General features: G+C 39.3%; 1 protein-coding gene across 1 annotated transcript in view; it reads left to right on the plus strand.

The window, feature by feature from the left end:
* The first annotated feature begins 3,125 nt into the window (after window positions 1-3,125).
* DOCK8 (dedicator of cytokinesis 8) overlaps window positions 3,126-21,487 on the plus strand; it is an 87,194-nt gene continuing 68,832 nt past the window's right edge. The window contains 2 exon segments of the mRNA XM_077790211.1: window positions 3,126-3,314; window positions 21,202-21,304. Coding sequence (XP_077646337.1) covers window positions 3,262-3,314; window positions 21,202-21,304 — 156 coding nt within the window. The 5' untranslated portion in view covers window positions 3,126-3,261.

Genomic DNA, 21,487 nt, shown 5'->3' on the forward strand with positions numbered 1-21,487 from the left:
TCTTATTTTACTTCATGTTATAAAGGAGTGTTTAGACTTCATTGATTTGTATTGGTAGGTTGGTTTGTTGCAGGAATTCAAATAATACAGTTTGTTTAGCAAAAACTGGAACACTCACTCATACTGAAAATATTGAATTGGATAAGATAGCATAATAACTTTATCAGCTTCTCATCTGGTAGTGCTCCAATGAGTTAAAATGATGTAAACTTCTTAATAAAAGTCCATAGATTTTTCTTTTTTTTTTTCCCTTCAGAAAAGGCAATGTAACTGCTGACACAGTAGATTAAATGAGTATTTCATGAGTTTTACTGCTCCTATGCCAAAGCAGGGTTTCCAATAATTCAGTTCATTGAAAAATATGAGAACTTTAAATTACCTTAGCGTTTGTCCTGTATCTGCTGAATATATATCCTGGTTTTGACTGGTTTGGCTGGGTTTTGGTAGAATATATTTACTTCATGGTAGTTGATTATGGGGCTGTGTTTTGGATTTGTGCTGGAAGAAGTGTTGATAACACAGGGACGTTCTTGTTATTGCTGAGCTGCACTTGCGTAGCATCAAGGCCTTTTCTGCCTCTCATTGCCTTCAGTGAGGAGGCTGAGGGGGCACATGGAGTTGTGAAGGGACCCCAAATGACCACAGGAATACCCCAGGCCACATGGCATCATGCTCAGCATAGAAAGCTGGGGAGAAGAAGAAAGAAGAGGGGTCTTTCAGACTGATGACATTTGTTTTCCCAAGTCACATTACCAATTGTGGAGCCCTGCTTTCCTAGGGATGGCTAAACACCCACCTGCCCATGGGAAACAGTGACTGAATTCCTTGTTTTGCTTTGCTTGTGTGCACAGCCTTTGTTTTCCCCATTAAACCGGCTTTGTCTAGACCCACAAGTCTTCTCACTTCTATCCTTCCAATTCTTTCTTCGCTTTCACACTGGACGAGCGTGTGAGACACAGTTGCCAGCTGGGGTTAAACCATGACAGCATCCTCTCTCTCAGTGTCTAAACATACTTGCCAAAACTTTAAAGTTTTGGAAACTTTAATTTTGTGTGTCGTCTCAGGCATTTTTTTCCTGCATGTGGCATTTTTTTCCTGCATGTCCATGCTTACCAAGACTATAAGAAGCTGCAAAATAAACAGTTGTATCATTAATAAATTGATGTATTTGTGCTCATTGGTATGTTATGTGCATTTCTGCTAGCTCTATTACTATAGCAGGATTTAGCAATCAAGGAAGGACTCTACTTCATGCCACATGAGCTATTAAAATGAAGCCTGCACTCTTTTGTAGCTTCAATGAGGTAGTGTCTTGCCAGACCCAGTATCTACGGCATTCAAAAGTTTTTCTTGTCACCAATACATGTTGAACTACAGCTAGATATCAGTGATTTGTAATTAAGTGATAATAAAGTTTGAGTTACGTGTAGGTAAGTGGCTTTAGCTTTATCTTGGTGAGGTAAAGACAGGATGGGTGTGGTGGGTAAGTTCCAAGAAATAAAGTGTCCAATTTATTATTCCCAAAGCAAATATTTGTTAGGTAACAACATCCTATTAATAATAGATTTTAATATTTTGACTCCTAAGTTTCTCTGAACTATTTGAGATCTTGTTCTGCTGTAGATCCTTGTGGGTTTTTTTCCCCTAAAACATACCCATATTTGTTTCAATTTTTGATTTTTTATTTACCTCTGTTTTCTTTTTCTTAAACCTCTTTGGCATTTCAACATTTCCCTAGGTGCCCTTAGCCAGAGGTTAACCTAGAGATTAACATTCATATTTGAGACCATGCATACTTAACAGTACTCTAAAGAATGGTGAATCCTACAGAGAAAAAGAAAATTGTTAGTAGAACATTTTAGGCCCTTGCTGTTTGACAATCTCCTGTTCCATGCCTCATATCCCACTTTTTTCCTCTAGACTCCCTCCACATTACTAGGAATGGAGAGATAAGCTATGACTGCCTTCAATAGGTGAATCCTAATGTTGTTGCCATCAAAGCACAGGTTTAATAAAAACAAGACAATCTAAAACTGAACTGTATCTACTACCTCAAAATTCATCTGTAGAAACCATGTTTGGCTTTTGTTTCCCCTTTCAAAGGAAGGGTGAGTTCTCCTTATCTGCAGCAGCAATGAAAACTACATCAAGGAAAAAAGAAAAATACCAGACAGGAAACATAATTTCATAACACAAACACAAGATAATTAAAATGGCCTTTTTAGAAAGCTGAGCGGTAGGTACTGGTGAATAGAACAGCAGTGCCAAGCTTTGTGCCAAGCTGAGCTGATATCTGGTTTTGTTACCTGTGAGTTTTTCTTACACACACTGTTTAGATGTAAGAGAAACAAAGATACTGGGCGCACAGGTGTGCTGGCAAAATATTGTCCCAGGTAAAGGATTGACCTTTCACAACTTGCTGTCCCTACTTACCCAAACAGCTCCACCTATGCACTACTGGGGCCGAAGGAAGCTCCCTGTCTATCTCTGATCCCTGAGGGGCAGTGGGCGCGGTTCTGCCCTGCTCCGAGCAGCCCTAGTCCGGCCTGCTCCGATCCTGCGTGTCCCGGCCCGGCGGCCCTGCCTGCTCCCCGGCAGGATGGGTTGGATGCTCGGCCCCGGCCATGGCCAGCGCAGCAGTGCGCGCCGCTTCTTCGCCCGCCCCGCAGAGCAGCGCTTGACCCCCGGCGGGTGTGCACGCGTGTGGGTGTGCTGGGGCGGAGGTGTCTGACACTCGTACTGCAGTTTCCAAAAGAAAAAGGGCCGTGAGGGATGCGCGTGGATTCCGCAACTATGCGTGCTCAGATGTACACGGTGCCTTCCGTTCCTGTCCGTGCCTAAGCGTTTGCCTTCCCCGCTGTTTCCCTCCAAAATGCCCCCGGAGGGCTCGGGGTTAGCCTCTATAAAAGAGGGAGAGGAATTCCCGCTCTCCCCCAGCACCTGTGGGCGCCCTGGCCGAGGCGGACAGCTGGTTGAAGCCGCCGGGAAGGCGCAGGACTCCCGGGACGCCGGGCTGGACGCTGCGGGCGGTGGGAGCCACAGCAGTCTGCTGTGCAGGAGGGCAGATCCCTCCCACTCCGGCCAATTCTAGTGAGGAAGGTAAAATGCGGAAGTTGCCACCCAGAACTGTCAGTGGATCGTCGGGTTTTTAGCCCGGAGCACGCAATTAAGAAAAACAAATAAATGAACTAAAGCCGCCCTTCGTGCGCACAGCCAGTCTCGGTCCCGGTCGGCAGCCGACACCCACGGCTGCTCGCCCGCATGGCGACGTTACCTGGCGCAGACAGGAGGGCGTTCGCCCTGAAAATCAACAGGTAAGCGGCTTTCCTCGCATCCGGCAAATACCCCTCGCCAGTCGCAGCTGGCCGAGACAGGCGGGCGGCGAGAGCAGGGCGGGACGGCTCCTCCCCCGGAGACCCCCGGGGCGGGGAGCCGTCTGACAGCTCCAGATAGCCGGGCGAGCCGGGCTGGCCAGCCTTCCCCGGGCTGCGGGAGCTGCGGACCTGGCTGCACTTCTGCTGTAAGGTTTGCTTTGATGAAGGGTACTCCGACGAAGCCGGCTGTGGGTCCGTGTCCTCTGGCAGGAAGGTGTTGACCAGTCTCACCCCAGGAGTTCGTTCCCTATCTGTTCTGTTCGAAGAAGTTCCGAGTTCTTTGGAGGGGCTGCTCGCTGGCGATGGGTCGGGGATTTGGGTTCCCCCTCACAAGAAGTGGCAAAATTACCTGATCCCTCTAAATTAGCACTCCTGGCAAATGAGTTAATGTAGGGCATCAATACAGCAATGGTATACATCCCTGGGAATTTTTTTTTTCATTCTTTCATCTTTGAAAAGTCCCCCTATGACTGAAAATATATCTACTGCCCACATTTTCTTCCTCAAACAAATACATTAGAGTCTGGCTGTTGGAACACCATACTTTTGAGGCTAAACTTGCTGCCTGATAGACTTTGGTGTCTTTTCCCAGGGAAGTCCTGACTCTCAGTTTGTCTGTGCTCTGTGGTGGCAGTAAGAAACCAAGACAATTATTTTCATATTGTTAGGTTAAAGAAAAAAACAGGCCTCCTTTATAAGAGTCTTGTCATCTGAGACAAAAACTGTTTCCAGGGTGTTGATGTAAGTAACAGGTACCTGAGATTGCTGACACATAAAAGAACAAATAGCATAATGGTAATATAAACTGAGGATAAGTCTCTGTGCCAGAGAGAAAAGTATGCAGAGAAACTCCACCTCCTCAGCAATTTGTTGGAAGACATGGGGTTTACAGTCAGGGAGGATAAAATTAGCTCCTCTATGATGTGCCTTTCTCATGGCAGAATATGCATCAGCATACATTTCTGTATCCTTTGGGAATTTATTTTAAATTTATGGTGGAATAATCACAAGAGTGAGGCATCATATTTAGAAGCCATCAGATGAGCAGCTCATGAGAGGAGCAGGCCACAATTTCTGATCCTTTGGAGACTTGCTTGAACAGAAATCATAACTAGCTGATGTTTACAGAGTTTATTTTCTTTCTTCCTATTTTTAGGGTCAGCTTTTTGGCAGCTTTTCCTAGCTTTGGTGATGGTCACTCTTCATCTCTATGACTAAAGCCTTACAAAGTAGCAGAATCATAACAACTAGTTCAGCTTCATTTAATAAAGATTCACAGAAGATTTTTAGTAGGAACTGTTGTAAAATTAAATTAGCTATAATTTTTATATTTTTTAATCAATTGTGAAATAGTATTTTTCATAGCAAGTTAAATGTTGAAATATAAGAATATTCTGAATATTATTCCAATTTAAGAGCATGCCCTTTTATTTTTTGAACATGGATATTATCTTCTACACTTATGCTTTATTCTCTTTTATCAGTATAGTAGATATTTTTTTAGAAAGATATTTTGTTTCTCTTTCTTCAAAAGCAGCAGGACATTTTTACATTACTCCAATGCAGTTTCTACTGTTGACAGGAGAGCGATAGATCTTTGCAAGAAGCATTTTTAATGTGGTAGTTTGGATTTTTTGAAGTAATTTTAAAAATCAGAGGAGTAATACGTTAGTGTGTTAGGTTTCTTGACTGTACACAAAAGAGTAATTTACAGCTGTAAAATATTTTTCTTTCTTTTCAGAGTTTGTGATTTCTTCAAAATGTAATTCATATTGAAAGTTGAACATTACTGACAAGGCAACATTTTTAGGAGTTAGTACATTGACTCTATAATTACTTTGTATTCACTACAAATTTGCATGGTTTTTTGTTCACTATTTCTTTTACCAGTGATTTATGTAAGTTATATACTGTTTTTATGAGGACCAGCAGAATTTTAGGTTCTATTCTGCCTAAACTTCAGCCACCTACCTGCTACTAACATAAGGTGTACCCTGGTGTGTTTGGTGAGCCATGACATATATTTGACCAACCTATGAAATCTTTCTGTCAAAAATCAGCAATAACATGATACAAAATGTCTTAGTGGTCTCATTACGATTTAAATTTAGTCCAACTTCATGAGCACTGTGGTTGCAGATGTTTGAGGAACAGCTATTACATGACAAGCAACATATTTGCTTAAAGCTAGGTCAAACTTTAAAAACAGGTCTTCAAATGCCTTCAAACTCTTGTATGCAATCTACCCACATAACTGTGTTTTCCTATCTCTTTATTCTTCCTTCCACCCATCTCGTGTCTTTTGCCCCAACCTGTTGCTTCCTGCCTTTTTTTAATCCTGCAAAGACTTGCACATATGGTTTTAATGCATGTATGTAAGTAGTTCCTTCTGCACTAATAGGATAGGTTTTATGAATAATGATGTTCACTCCTATGTAGAAGTGAAGGAACAAACTTTTAGTGTCTGTCAAGTCAGGCAGCTAGAAATCAGCATGGGACACAAAAAGCTATTATCATCCTTGCTAGATCATCAACTCACCATGGCTAGAGATGTGGGCTCTAATATGTACCAGCTGAGCAATGTAGGTTTGAGAGACCTCAAAAACTGAATTTTAATCAGTTTGTCATGGCAGTGTGTTAGGATAAACACAATATTGACAAAAGAAATATTCTGGTTTTATTATTTTTAGCTAGTGTAATTTGCTGTCTTATCTTTCACCTAGGTCTTGCAGTAGAAATTGTTTGTTTTTACTTCAAGTGAAGAAAATTGTGCTTCAAGCACTTAGCTGGGGCACTGGTGACCAGTGCTCTACATTCAAAACATTTCAACACACAATTACAAATCAGAAGGTTATGAAGAACAGCAGTACAGGTCCCATATCACCTAACTTTCAATGATTTTTCTCTTGCAATTAAAAACCCTCTAAATAGGCATACTCCTCAACTGTCTCCACAGACATCTGTTGTCTGAATTTCACAAGTATTACATAAGAAATTTTCAACATTCATTTCTGTAATTTCATTTCCTTGTCCCTGAAATGGCCCAGTTGCACAACAAACTTAGCTTTTCCTGTTCTAGTTTTAATATGTGTACTTAAGGATGTGTTTACATATATAGACTTATATTAAGGAATAACAAACATTATCAATATTAAAGGAAACATTTGATACCAATATTGAAGGAAACAACTAAAGATTTCGATCTTTTAGAAGTTTACATTAAAAGTTATACTTATATGAAATTCTCCACTTGTATCTGAAATTCTATTTTACATTTTTATTTTTTTCTTACCTGAAATGAAACTATCAGCTTTAATTGTAATTTGTACAGTGTCAGGTCTGAAGATCCATGAGAATTTAAATGACAACAGCTGTTGTGGGAGAGTCAAATTTTTTTTTTTTTCACAGTGAAAAAATTGTCTTCATTTCCTGCATACTCTGATAGTCGGTTGCTGTTCAATGCAACCCTTTCATGGGACTGAGACTATCATCTTTGGATTGAATTTCAATAAAATCATTGTTATATGGATATAGTAAGATGTTAACTACTTAAAAGAATTGACCAGACTCCATTGTATACACTAAGCTATTTATTTTTATAATTTTTTCTTTTCAAACTCTAAATATATAAAAGAGGCTCCAGAGAGGACCTCAGTCTTTTGTACGTACAATAAGTTTATGCATTAAATATAAAATCTAGTGTATACATGTGTGAAATGGTAGTGGTTTTGTACTTGGTACAGAGAATAGTAAATGTAACAGATTAAAGAGAAAAAAGTAAGATTAATGTATTTCATATGTTAGGTATAGCAATGTAAGATAACAATTTATAGTAAATGGGCATTTTTCTATGAGGTCCACAAAAATAAATGAGATTATGCTTTTAAATACCTGGGACAATTACATGGGGTTCACATGCACGGGTTCACATACAGATCGAGTTTGCATCTTAGATCCCTAAAAAAGTTTGCATTGGAGAGTACCTATAATGATCATGTAGTTCCAAACCCCCTGTTATTCGTAGAGATATCTTTCACCAAGTCAGGTTCTTCAGAGCCCCAACAAACCTGGCCTTGAACATTTCCAGTGATGGGGCATCCACAGTTTCTCTATACAAATTGTTCCAATGTGTCACCACCTTCACAGTAAAAAATTTATTCTTAATATCTAACCTTAACTATCCTCTTTCATTTTAAAGTGAGATGAATCACTTTCTCCCTTGCACTGTCACTACAGGCTCTTTAAAAAAGTCCCTCCTTATAGTTCCTGCAGGTCCCCTTTAGGTACTGGAAGGCTGATACTGGGTCTTCCCAGTGCCTCCTCTGCTCCAGGCTGAAAAAATCCAACTTCTCCAGGCTGTCCAACTCCACAGGAGAGGTGCTGCAGCTCTCCTCTGGACTCAGTCCAAGGGATCTGTTTCCTTCCCATGCTGGGACCCCAGAGCTGATGCAGCACTGCAGGTGGGCTCTCAGCAGAGCAGAACAGAGGGGCAGAATCCCCTCCCTGGCCCTGCTGCCCACCCTGCTCTGGATGCAGCCCAGGACACGTGTAGCTCTCTGGGCCTTAAGCATGCATTCCAGCTTTTCATTCATCAGTACCCTCAATTTCTTCTCTGGACAACTATTCTCAATTAATTCATCTCTCAATCTGTACAGGTCTTGATGGTTGCCCTGAACATGTTCAATGCCTTGTGCTTGGCCTTTTTGAACTTCGTCAGGTTCATATGAGCCTTCTAAACCTGTCAGGGTCCCTTCCCTCTGGACTGATCCCTTCCATCAAGTGAATCAAGTGAACTACTCAGCTTGATGGTGCACTCAGTCCCACCATGTATGTCATTAATGAAGTTATTAAATAGAGTTGCTCCCTCCACTTACTTACCCTTGAGGAACAGCTCTTATTACTTATTTCTGTTCTCTGGACATTGCACATTCACTGGAGATCAAGAAAGAAAGCTATCAAGCTGGTTCCTTTTCCAGCTATGAGTCCATCCATTAAATACATGTCTTCCAATTGAGAGTAAGAGAGTTGTGGGTCACCATACAGAAATTCAGGTGGGTAACACCAGTTGCTCTTTTCATGTCCACTAATGCAGTCACTCCATTGTAGAAGGCCTCTAGATGAGTACAGCACAACCTGCCCTAGGTGAAGTCATGTTGGCTGTCTTTAATCATCCATGTGCTTCATTATAGCTTTCAGGAGAATCTTTTGCATGATCTTGCCAGGCACTGAAGTAAGGCAGACTAGCACTGTTCCTGGATACTTGTTTTGTTTGCAAATCTTTAATCTGGCTATAGGAAATATATACTGGAGTATACAGTAGTATCACTATATTTTTTTCATCTTTCATTCAATTTTTTCCATTTTTTCAGCTGACTACAACATGTGTTTCCTTCCAATTGTCCACAGCATTTATCTTCCATTTCTGGTTTGCAGGGATAGATTATAAACTGACCAAAGTATGTCCTCAATTCTTTCACAAAGTCACACAATAGTTGAGGTTGGAGAGGTTATCTTGTTCAGCTCTTCTGTTCAAGCAGGGCCATTTAGACCTAGCTGCATATGATCATATCCAGCTGGATTTTGAAGGCCTCCAAGGGGGCAGATTCCACAGTTTCTTTGAGCAACCTGCCAGAGCTCAGTCACCCTCATGGGAAAAAAAATGTTTCACATAGAATCTCCCAAGTTTCAGGGCAGGCCCATTGCCCCTAGTGCTGTTACTGAGAACCACTAAGAAAAGCTTAGCTCTGTCTTCTTTACTCTGTCCCTTTAGATATTTGTATAAATTTTTAAGATTCTCCCAAGCCTTCCCTTCTCTGAACAGTCTCATCTGTCTCAGTCTTTCCCCACTGGAGAGACACTGTGGTTTCTTCGTCACCTTATTCACCCTTGGCTAGTGTCTCTCCAATATATCCATGTCTCTCTTGTACTGAGGAGCCCAGTCTTGGGCAGAGAATTTAGGTATGTCTCACCAGCATCGAGCAGAGGGCAAGGATCAGATACTTCAACCCACTGGCAGTACTCTGCCCAGCACACCCTGGCATAACATCTGGCTTTTTATGCAACCAGAGCATATTGCTGGCTTGTGTTCAACTTTGTGGAATTCTCAGTCTCCTAGAACCAATGTAGTCATGGTCCTCTAGGACCTCTGATGTTTTCCTGCAAAGCTGCTTTCCAGCTAAGTGCCTTCCAGCATGAAGACAATGCTTCCAAGCATGAAGACAATCCAGGTGCAGGGCTTTGCACTTTTTGAACTTCATAAGGTTTCCATCAGTCCTTTTCTTGAGCCCATTGAGTTCTCTCTGAATGGCAGCATGACCTTCTGGTGCATCAAGAAGGTAATGCTGCACTGTCCTCCCACTTCTGTGTCATGAGTAAACTTGCTGAGGGTATGCTCTGCCCTGTCATCCATATCATTAATGAAGATGTTAATCAGGATTGGATCAAGTATTGACCCTTGAGTTTTACTGCTATTTTATCCCCTCCACCTAGACTTCTTGCCACTGATCATCACCAACTGTTCAGGAAGTTTTCATTCCAACTCACTGTCTTTTCATCCAACTTATACTTCACCAGCTTTAGACATTGTTCTTGTAGACAAATGAAGAACCCCATCTCTTTACTCCAAGCTGGTTTTTCCTAGCTTGTGGCATCATTATCTTTGTGTCTTCTGGATTTGTATACAGCATAAGGAATAGACTGTACATGTACTTAAAGCAGGTGAAGAGAGGGGAAAGAAGACAGGGTGCTCCACAACTTCATATACTACTCATAAAGACCAGTCCCCACTGCAGCCTCTACACATAGATGCTTTACCTCCCTCCTTCCCACTGCTTGAAATCCGGGCAGTTTGAGGGAGCAGAAAAGATAAAAAGGACTCAATACCATGGTTTCATCCCTGTTCTATCAGTTACAAGTGCTCACTGCATGTGAACAACTAAATAGTTATTCAAAGCCTCAGATGGCACTTCGTCTAGGTATATTGACCTGTGTGTCATATTCTGGAACATTTTTACAAGTACTCCTCCACTATAAGGGAGAGACGTAAACTAGCAAAAGCGGATTGTAAATCAGTTAAGGGAGTAAGCTGAAGAAAAAAGCAGCAGCATAGGTCTAGATTGTGCCATAGGGTAATAATTTATATTTTTGTTTAAATTTCCTGTAAGCATCTCCTCATTTTTTAAAGGCAAGATTATCCAGGATCATGCCTTTACTACATTTGGTATCATAGTGTCCATCACAAAGACTAAAAGCCCTTTCCTCTGGCATACTCTGCAAAAATTGCAACACATCATGCCTAAAATATATGTAACTTTTAGGAAGTAGAGAAGAAATAGCAAGAAAATGTCCTCATAACTACTTCTCAGAGGGTACTGGTGCCTTTGGTTATTCATAGTAACTTGCTTTTGGTTTTTATTGATTACCCTTTCTGGAGTCATCGCCTGCCATACAATGAAGGTGATAGTAGCCAGTTAAGTAGGAGGTTGATGACAAACACAGGTCCACCCAGCCATATCTCTGTGAAAAATTACAAGTGCAGGAAAGATAGACTCCATAATACAAGGGTACACTTTATCAGCTGGTAGGCAGCTGTAGAAACTGTGTCTTTAGAGAACAGTTGGTCATGCAAGCAGAATGCTGTTGTTACAGTTGAGACAGATGTTATTGACAGCTAGGAAGCTCTCTAACTGCAGCCTTGATACTCAAATAGGGTTTAAAATATAGCCATCTATTTTCTGTTATAGTTGCTTAAGCATAGTATTATACAGTACTTACATATCCGTACAATCACTGAATTCAGGTGTCATAATCCCTGTTACATGATTAGAGTAGTGGGATTTTTGCTTTTTCTCTGGGAAATGACTTCTGAATTTGAAAGAGACTTTGAGCTCTGAGAAGAAAAGCTCAGGACAGCATTTTAACATTATTTTTAAGATCTTATGTCCCTCAAGACTTCAGACATATATGTGCATGGTGAAGCCTAGCCTGCAATTTATGATGAGGTTCCTTTTTTTATATGTATATAGTCAAGGAAATCCTAAGCTTACCAAGGTAAAATGTAGATGCAAATAAGAAACATTTTTAGGTCCACCAAGTCCTGTGTGTGAATATTTCTTATTCATTGTTGTCATTTTCAAACATGAAGTGAAAACCAGCATGAAAATTATTTTATACCTTCTACAATTTTCAGGTTTTATGGTCATTAAAAATTACAGTTAATGAGCAAAAGTCTATATGGTTGTCCTTTTTTCTTATTCTGACTTGACTATTTTTAAATTTGATTTGAGAAACCCATACCAGACTTTACTGTTGTCTGTAATAGTAGGAAAAAGTGTATTCTGTGAATGTGTTCTTAGTGTAAAACAATTAACACTAAAAGTTTGCCATCGTAAATGCAATTACAGAAAAATAGGCCCAGGCTTAAGCAGCTCTTGGATCAAGTTCACACAAAAAGTCCCTATGAGTTCCTCATGAGTTTTGTAGAATTATACTTGCACATGATGAATCACAGTTTTCTGAGCCTTGGTAATAATGGAGATCTTTTATAAGGGAGTCACCTAGACTCAATATTAGTATTTTTCCCTAAAGTCAAGCAAACTGAGTTAGATAAAAGCATACATTATTTCAGTTGTTACATAATCTGAGCCTTACAAAGATAATAGTATCAAGATGTCATATTTAGAACATTGAGTAAAATGTAATAGTTCTCCAGCTTGAAATTTTCCAGGTATTTTAGTTTGTAACTTATGATGTAAAATGTATTGCATAATTCATATATGTTTGTAACAGTGTGTAATAAGAAAATTTGTACATGTAAAGACAACCAGCAGATACAAAAATATATTATTTTTAACAATAGCTTTTAATATTTGCCAAATCCTGTGAACAATCTTATTTTTAAGAGCGTGAGCAAAAGATCCAGCTTTCAAATGTATCTTAGATATTACTTTGGCTCCTGCTGAAGTTGAATCAAAATTTTCTGTTCTAGAAATAGCAGTACCCCTTTATGTGCTTGAAAGTGGGCCAATTTTTTTTTTTTTTAGGTATTTTAGTAAACGATCCTACTTTCTCTAGTTCAACTTAGTCTAAAAAAAAAAAATGTTGCTCTAAGAAGTGACTGGGAAAAAATGTCTCATATTTTTCCCATATCAGAAAAGTCACACTGAAGCTCCACAAATCTGTGTTCTTAGGAAATGAGGGCTCAAAAGATTAACACAAATTATTTTTCCAGTTCTGTCCCATTTGCCTTATTTCCTCCTCTGGCCTTTCCTGTACTCAGTATTAAAGACCCTTTTATGATTATATTATTAATTTATTTGAAGTTGACAGCAACGTTTTGTGCTGGTTGATAAAAATACAAACTTTGACCTTGATAAAGAAAATAAAAACAACCCTATAGGAACAAAAAGAAAAAAAATTCCCTTGAATAACATGTACATAGTCTTTATTTTAATATTATTTATTATAGTTGCAAATGTCTGACTTTTTCCACTTAGTATCAATAATTGTTTCTTAGTAAAAAAGTGAACACAAAGCACAAGAACTACTAAACTTGGTATGAGATTTACAAAATTATCAGTATTACAGTAGCATTTTCTTAGCAAAGCCTTTTAGATACTCAGATAATACACATTAGCTGGAATATAAGTCTTTGCACTTATTTCATAATCACTTTGTTATGAATTGCAGGAACAGTGCAGACAAAACAAAAATCTACATGAGTAAACTAACATTATTCTATTGCTTTCAACTCACAGTATAAGGAGAGGGTAGCACATGCAATCATTACTGACCTTGAAATTGCCATTATCATTTTTATTGTAAATAATGTAAGCTTTTGGAATACTTTAAAGCAGTTTAGGAAAAAAAAAAAAAAAAAAAAAAAGAAAGAAAGCTATGCCATAACAACAATTTTGCAATGGAATATAGGACTGTGTGTCTCCTGGGGGCTGTAGAGGCATATTAGTTAAAAAAGTGTGTCTTCAGACATCTCAGTTAACAGAAAATAATAAAGCACCAATGCAAGCTTTAGTGCTTTTCAAGCAGAGAGGCTCCTGAGCCAAACACAGAAAATTGTCCTTAGATAAACTGAGATTAATCCGTTCAGAATGAAAGCTTTGTGTACATACTGCTGTGTGCTGGTGGATATTAAGTCAATGGACACAACATAAGAATTATGGTTTTTACACACATATTTATCTTTTGTTGGCATCAGTAATTAGCATCATATGAGATATTAATTACAAATTTTCTATTGCATATATAAACTATCACAACCAGTCTAAGTCTATAATAGGATGGCAGATGACATTGATACTTTCTGCTTTCCAGGAGGTACCACTAAACTATCACACCTAAAACGACTTTCACTGCAAGATCCAACCAGTCAACAATGTATGCACATTGTCTTCTCAAATGTTATTTTATAGCTATTCCTGTTATCCATGCAGTACTTAAAAACTGCATAAAAACATTGTTCATCAGGAGCAAATCATAGGTTTTTGGTTTCTTTTCATGGCCAGGATTAGAAAATTATTTTTGTCAGTGTTCATGTGTCTTCCCGAGGGAGAAGCAGCAAAACAGAAAGGCAGTGAAAAATCTTCTCTGAATAAATATCATCCATGACCTGGGAAAGAAATAAAAATTGAGCTCATGCCCATTTTACTTTGTAACAAGCTGACAGCATAATTAAGTCAACAGTTTCCTCTTCTAGATTTTTTTCTTTCTTCCCACACCATCCCTTGTAAGAAGATTGTTGTAAAATTCCAACCATCATGAATAGGATCTTTATTGCTTTAGCTGATATAGAGTCTTAATGTGGTAGACCCCAAAGTGGGTGTATGCCAGAGGGTGTACAGCCTACCTGAGCCAACAAGGAAGCAGCAGCAGTTCAGATCGACCACTGCTGTAAACAGTGACTAACACAGTGGAGCTCTGGTGCCTTAAGGACTAATTAGAAACTTAGAAGAAAAACAGGCAGTGCTACTGGCAGTAAGAACAGGAGATCTAAGTGAGATTCCCATATTTGCTAGTTAAAGACCTGGATCATTGCCCAAAACTTTGTGTGTGTTTGCATGTGGGAGTGAAAGAGAGCGATAGGTAATTGTAACATTTTTCTCTTCCAGAGCTTTTTAGTTGTTTGTTTTCAGTTGTAACTAGAGAAGTTTCATCATAGGCTCAGCAAAGAACAAAAACTGGTCATGAATTTTCTTTGTCAATGTCAGATGAAAGGGATTACTCTTCAGGATAACGAAGACTGAGTATTTTACCTGTTAAGTAAACGTTTTCTCTTTTTTTTTTTCTTTTTTTTTTTTTTTTTAATGATTCTGCCAACTGTGTACATTTTAGTATGAATGTGTCTGTCTTTGGAGATAGTTCTTTTACTTTCTATTTATTTATTTATTTTCATATTTCCTTGCTGTCTAATTGCGTATGCGGCTCTTGCAGAAGACAACTTCAGTCTGCTGGAAGGGATTGTGAGGTTGTTAAGGATTACTCTTTCTGCCTCCCCTCTAATAGTAAGTAACTTCGGAGAACTTCATCCAGTAGACATGTGAAACGTACTTTTAAAATCAAATATTTTCTTATAAAGTTTCTGATTTTCAGTTAATAGGTGATCTTTAATGCTGTCCTCTTTCACTTTTATTTTTAATTTGTTTTTCTCTGTTTGAATTTTCATATTATATACATACTAAAAAAAAACCTATTGTGCCTGCTTTTAAATTACATATTTCAAAGATATATGTCATTGAAATATGACATGCAGAATTTACAGTGAAACTGCAAAACCTGCTTTATGCATTATAAGCATTCATATAGTTTTAATTATAGAACCAGCAGTGTTCAGCCATAGATCTCACATATGTTAGAGGAAGAAAATAAATGGCTCTTTTTCCTTTCCTGATACCTCATCTGGGCCCAACTAATAACCCAAATCTCCAAGCTTACAATCCTTCAAGGAGCTCTGTCCTGAGAAACATTCCAGAATTTGACCTCCAATATTAATTTAATTTTAAGAACCTCCAGGTGTAGTCTGTAACTTTGGTTACACTGTTAATATATTATGCAAACTGAGTGCTTTGCTTTGGAGAGTATTTGTGAAATACAGACTATGTCTCAGCTGTTTACTAGAAATTACAGTGTGGGACAGACACTGGTGAAATTGATATTGAAAAGCACCAGTTTGGGGTTTGGGTTTTGTTTTGGTTGGTTGTTTTTATTTGGCTATCCTCCAGTCCTGTCTGGGTCGATCAGGAAGTCTGGTGAATTCTAGCTTTTTCAAGAATTGTACCAGATTGTATGATTGTATGCCATCATCATTCAGGGCCCAAGACATCACAGAGTGGAAAAACTAGTTCCGATTTATGTTTTTTTGCTCTGATGCTGTGGTTCAGCCAAGGACCTAAAATCCAGAAAATCCTTAGTATGCTGTCATCTGTCAACTTTGTACAGGTTTACAGTATCTTTCTATATGCATATTGGCAAACTGAATTTAGCAGTGACCTTTGTGGAAAAGTCTTCACTTTTTTTTCAGCTAGTGAAAAGGAGCAGTACCAATATATGATCCATAGAGCTATTAACACTGCTGAGTCCCACTGGTCTTTGGATGTGTTGCAGTTGCCCAGATGCTGTTTTCCAGGTAGTTCAGGGACATTGCAAATGGGCTCTTCACACTAGGCAATCATGAGATGGCTGCTTAGAATCACAGAGTGGTTTGAGCCAGCAAGTATTGTGAAGGTCAGCTAGATCTAACTGTTCCTTTTATGGGCAGGGACGCCTTTCAATAGGCAAGGTTGCTCAAAGCCCCATCCAACATATCCTTGAGCACTTCCAAGTTCAGGGCATCCACAGCTTCTCTGGGCAACCTGTTCCAGTACCTCACCACCCTCTCTGTAAAGAATTTGTCTAAGATCTAATCTAAATCTCTCCTCTCTAAGTTAACAACTGTTGCCCCTTTGTCATATCATTATTTGCCTGTAGAAAAAGTCACACTCCTTCTTTTTGACATGTTCCATTTAGGTAGCAAAAGGTTGTGATGAGGCCCCCCCCCCAGAGAACAACTCCAGGTCTCTCAGCCTTTGCAGGAGAGATCCTGCAGTCCTCTGATCCTTATGATTCTCCTTTGGACCTGCTACAACAGGTCCATGTTTATAGTGTCCTGAGGACCCCAGACCTGGACTCAGTACCCCAGGCAGGTTGCAGAAGAGAAGAACAGAGAGGCCAAATCCCCCTTCCTCAGCCTTCCTCCAGGCCACAGTTCTTTGGATGCAGCCCAGGATGCAGTTGAGTTTTTATGCTGTGATCACACACTGCTGGGTCATGTCCAGCTTTTCATCCAGGAGAGCCCCCAGGCCCTTCTCCACAGAGCTGCTCTCAAGGAGTTCTTCTCCCAGTCTGTACTCATACCTGGGACTGCCCTTGCCCAGGGAAAGCACATCACACTTGGACTTGTTGAACCTCAAGAGATTCCCATAGACCCACTGCTTAAGTTTGTCCAGGTTCCTCTGGATGGCATCCTTTCCATCTGTTGTGTTACCTGTACTGCTCAGCTTTGTGTCATCTGCAAACCTGCTGAGGGTGCACTCGGTGTCACTGTAAATGTCACTGGTGAAGATACAGAAGACCACCAGTCCCCAGACAGAGCCCTGATGAATACCACTCCTCACCAGCCTCCATCTGGAGGGTTCACAAGAGCCATTGACAGCAGCTCATAGGCTGTATTCATCCAGCTAAATAGTAAATCCAGCTAAATAGTAAATCCATCATAGCCATGCCTCTCCAATTTGGAGGTAAGCTGTCACGTGGGATAATGTCACAGAAACCTAGGTACACGACATCAGTAAGTCTTTTGTTGTTGACCTTTGCAGACCTCGTACAGGCCACCAGGCTGGTCAGGCAAAATTTGTCCTTAGTAAAGCCGTGCTGACTGCCTTGGATCACCTCCATGTGCCTTAACATTGCTTCTATGAGGATCTGTCCCATGATCCCCCACGCACAGAGGTGAGGCTCACCAGTCTGTAGTTGCCTTTGTGTTCCTTCTTTCTTCCCTTTTTAAAAATGAGAGCAATGTTTTCCTTTTTCAGTCAACCAGGATTTTACCTGACCACCAGGACTTTCCAAATATAATGGAGAATGGCTTGGCCACACCACCAGCCAGCTTCCTCAGGCAACTTTTAGTGTTCTGCTGCTGTTCCAGTGAGAACTTCCTTCCAAATACTTTACTTGAACTTTCTTGTTTCAATTTAAGCACATTACTTATTCTTCCTCCCTCTACAGACATGGACTGTTCACCATTTTCTTTACTTATTGCTATCTTCTACATAGTCAAGGACAACTGCTGTCTCCTGTCCGTCTCCCTTTTTGTGACACAATTGGTTTTTTCTCCTGGGTCATCCTCGCCAAAATTTTTAGCCTTCTGACTGCTCTCTTTTGAAGCCTTTTAAAATTGATTCCATCTTACTCTGTGTTGTTATAAGTGTGTACATCAGCCCAAGTATGTCTCATTTACTTCTATAGAAGTCAGAAATAGCATCAGTTTCTCTTCACTGTGGTAGTTGCATTGGTAAGTGTCCCAGTATACTCTCTTAATGTTTCTTCTGTGATGTGACTATTTTTTTCCACAGTTAATTTCACTTTTTGTATTTCTGCTGTTGGCTTTTTTTCTTCCTATGTTTAGAGGTTTACATTCATTTTTATTGATTCTAGCTGTGCTGATTTCAGACTGTTTCTAAAATACTCACAAAATTCCTCCTGGGTTGATGTGATCCCCAGATTTTAGTCCTATGTTACCTATATCATCATCCATGTTGTAAAATAAAGTATGGACTGGAGTTAGATTGAGGAAAAAATAAATTGCTTCTCATAGTAAAATTTCCTTGCAATCATCTTTTGAACCAATGATGACTATGCCTTGAATATGTTTTAATAACCAGCTGTGAGCTCTTTTTGGAATCAGCTGTGATGATTCCATCCAGCCACTCTCTCTGCCTATAGGAATGTCATGAGGGACAGTATCAAGAGCCTCACTGGGCCAGTTAAACTATCTCAGAAGAGCATTAGATTGGTTTTATGTGACTGCCCTTAGATAAATCCATATTGTCTGTTCATCATCTCCTAATAATTGCCAATAATATACCAATAATTGTGAAACTTTTTGGACCAGAATTTACTGCAGTCCGTATCTTCTAGTTGCCCACCATACATCAGACTATTCATCAGACTATTAATCATCAGACTATTAATAAACAGGCATGTCTAATGTGATGTACATTTTGAAGTTAAGTCCAATTTCATGGTCCCCTTGCTTCAAGTGAATGGAAACCACAGAACTTTTTCTCATCTTTTTCAGTGACTGCTTTGCATTTATCCTTAACCACTTGCCATCTTTCCTTCTTTTTTAACACATAGATAGACCATTGTTGCTGTCAAGTATGACTGTAAAGCTCTCCTCAGAATCAGACAGGTCTTTTGTACAGACAAGGAGGGTGAAAGTATAGTCAGGTATAGATGGACTGCAGCCTTCATGAAAGCTAAGACATGACATGCACTAAATGACTGTGAACTACAATTTTCCTATCAGTAGCGCCCAAGGCAGCTCTTTGATCAGGGAAACAGGCATGTCACAGACAATGGCCATTCTGGCACTATCAGAGAGCCATCTAGTAGGACCTCTGTTTCCACAGTTCCACAAGTTTTCAAAAGTTTCCATGCAGATCCCTGACTGTTACACCCACCTTTCCTCCATGTTGGTGTGATTAACTGGTGCTTTTGGTTCTTTTAGCAATTGGGACTTTCCTTTATCTAATCCTAGCAAATCTAGGCAATCATTTCTGAATTGGTTCAAACAAATCTTGCTGTCTTCTCTTATTCTTTCTGTACTTTCTTCCTTTAGTCATTGCAAAACTGTGAAGTCAGTCAAATGAAGTATTCTTATCTGAAAGGTGCCATTACACATCGGAAGGTTTGTCATCCATTTGACTGATTCCGTTTTCAAGTTCTTTCTATTGGTGAGACACTGGAACTAAAAGTGATGACAGTGCTCTTGAGAACTGTATTTGCTCTCAATTAGCTACATTTGCCCTGGCTTTTACTAGACAGCAAATTTGGCCCCTCATACATATGTGTGCTTCCTCTTGTACTGAAAATTCATATAATTTCCTCTTTGAAGCATCTGATAACCTCATATTGGATATAATCTAAAGATGTCTTTAATCATTGTTTAGCAGCAACCTCTGCTATGGACTACAACAGTCTACATCTGCTGCTACCTCTACTCTTTCCATCAGTAACAGATACTTTGGCATAGGGAAGAAATGGACTCAGTTTGCAGTAAAATAATAATTTTGAATAATTTGAGTTTTGTATGTTATCAGAGATTATTTGTAGTGGGAAACTGAGTAACAATAACCCTGATATACAAGAAGATTTTCTTTCTAAAATATGTCAAATATAATCTACAGAAGGCACAGACTTCATCACTTTCCCTACATAGCTTCTTGATTATGTAATCATTGAATAACCTTTAAAAGGTCTTGGCTTTGAGTTTTGGGATACCACTGATAAGTAGGAAATCCTCTTCCAAATGGATTTGTTCTGTCTGCAATTGCTGCTGACTTCAAATTGCAGCAGCATTACACTCACACCTGTCATGGCCTTTTGACCTAAAAACATCTAATTTATGCAATTTTTATTTTCTAAATCAGGCCTAATACCTCTAATACTTTGAATTCCTTTGTCAGGTGCCTGTTGCTTCATGTCAACAGAAATGTATTAAGTGACATTCAGGTTTCGTCATACTCAAAAAAGCTGTAGTGTCACAGAATAAATACAGTAGTCATAGGAGTCAAGAAGCCACAAAGGAGAAAACTACAGGCAAAACTGTTGCGTGGCATCTAGTAATTCTAAGATGCCTATTAATGCTTGCTGAAGTTGGAAGAATCTCCTATGGAAGGGAGTATCTTCTTACCCCTGTGTTTTACTTTTTCCCATTTGACTGCCCTGGTGGGCTGCAAGCTATTAATTTTTGCTTGGAACCTGCTTAACTGCATCTTGTTTTAAAAGTCTTATCCTGAATCCTTAAGGTGAAATATAGTGTAAGTGTTTTGTTACATTTCATGGCTGATTATTCTTAAACTGATAACTCTAAATTGTATTAAATATTAATTGATTAGTCTCCATGAAAAATCACTATGGTACTCTGCTATATTTTCAGACTGTGTACATTACCACCCTGGGATTTCTGAAGAATTCAGTCCTGGGGTCTCTCTACTTCACTTACTTAGCACCTTAGAAGTTTTTTCCTCAAATGTTTAGCTGATACACTAGGCAGATTTTTAATTCCTTCTTTGGCTTGCCTTGGGCTTTTTACAGCAAATTGCATTAGTAGTGTAAGTCTGGGCTTATGCTGTTGAGTGAGTGGTCCTGTTTTTATCCCTTGACCAATGTGATGTTCATCCCTTGCTTATGTGTTCATTTTTCTTTCTCTGCTTTATTAATGTATTTTTGCTTTGCAGAAGTGAATATGCAAGTATTGCTATGAAGGTTGCTGTCACACCAAGGCCAAGGTTATTCTTTCTTGCATAGCATTTTCCAGTTTTGAGGGCTGCAAAATAATGATAAAAATCTGTTGGAAGAGTGACAGAATATTAGTTATATAGGATGGCAAATGTTTTATGAGATTGGCATCAACTACAAACCAAGAGGAGCCTAGACCAATATAAATGTATATTTCTAAACACCAAGACTGGAGACTAAATCAGCTAAATGCTGGCATTTGGAATTTGTAAAGGGATAATTGTAATTATAAGGATTTTTCTCTGCTTAATTAAAGGCACTCGTCTGCAGAAATAAGAAAGCAGTTTACTCTCCAACCAGGCTTTGCACAGTTCTGTCAACGAAGCTTAAGTACCCCTGGCTTTTCTACAACTAATCTGGTAAGTTCTGGGTTTATTCTTTGCACAAGTTTGGCATGTACCTTGCTTAATTGTTTTAGGGTAAATTAAATGATCTTCTAAGTTGTCTTGCATTCCACTGGCTTCTACCTGAAACTGTTAAAAAATACTTTCTGGTGAGCTGCAGAAATGATGCCTTTGAGAAATATGAGACTGTTCCTTGGA

The sequence above is a fragment of the Lonchura striata genome, chromosome Z (assembly GCF_046129695.1).
Source record: "Lonchura striata isolate bLonStr1 chromosome Z, bLonStr1.mat, whole genome shotgun sequence".
NCBI classification, from domain to species: domain Eukaryota; kingdom Metazoa; phylum Chordata; class Aves; order Passeriformes; family Estrildidae; genus Lonchura; species Lonchura striata.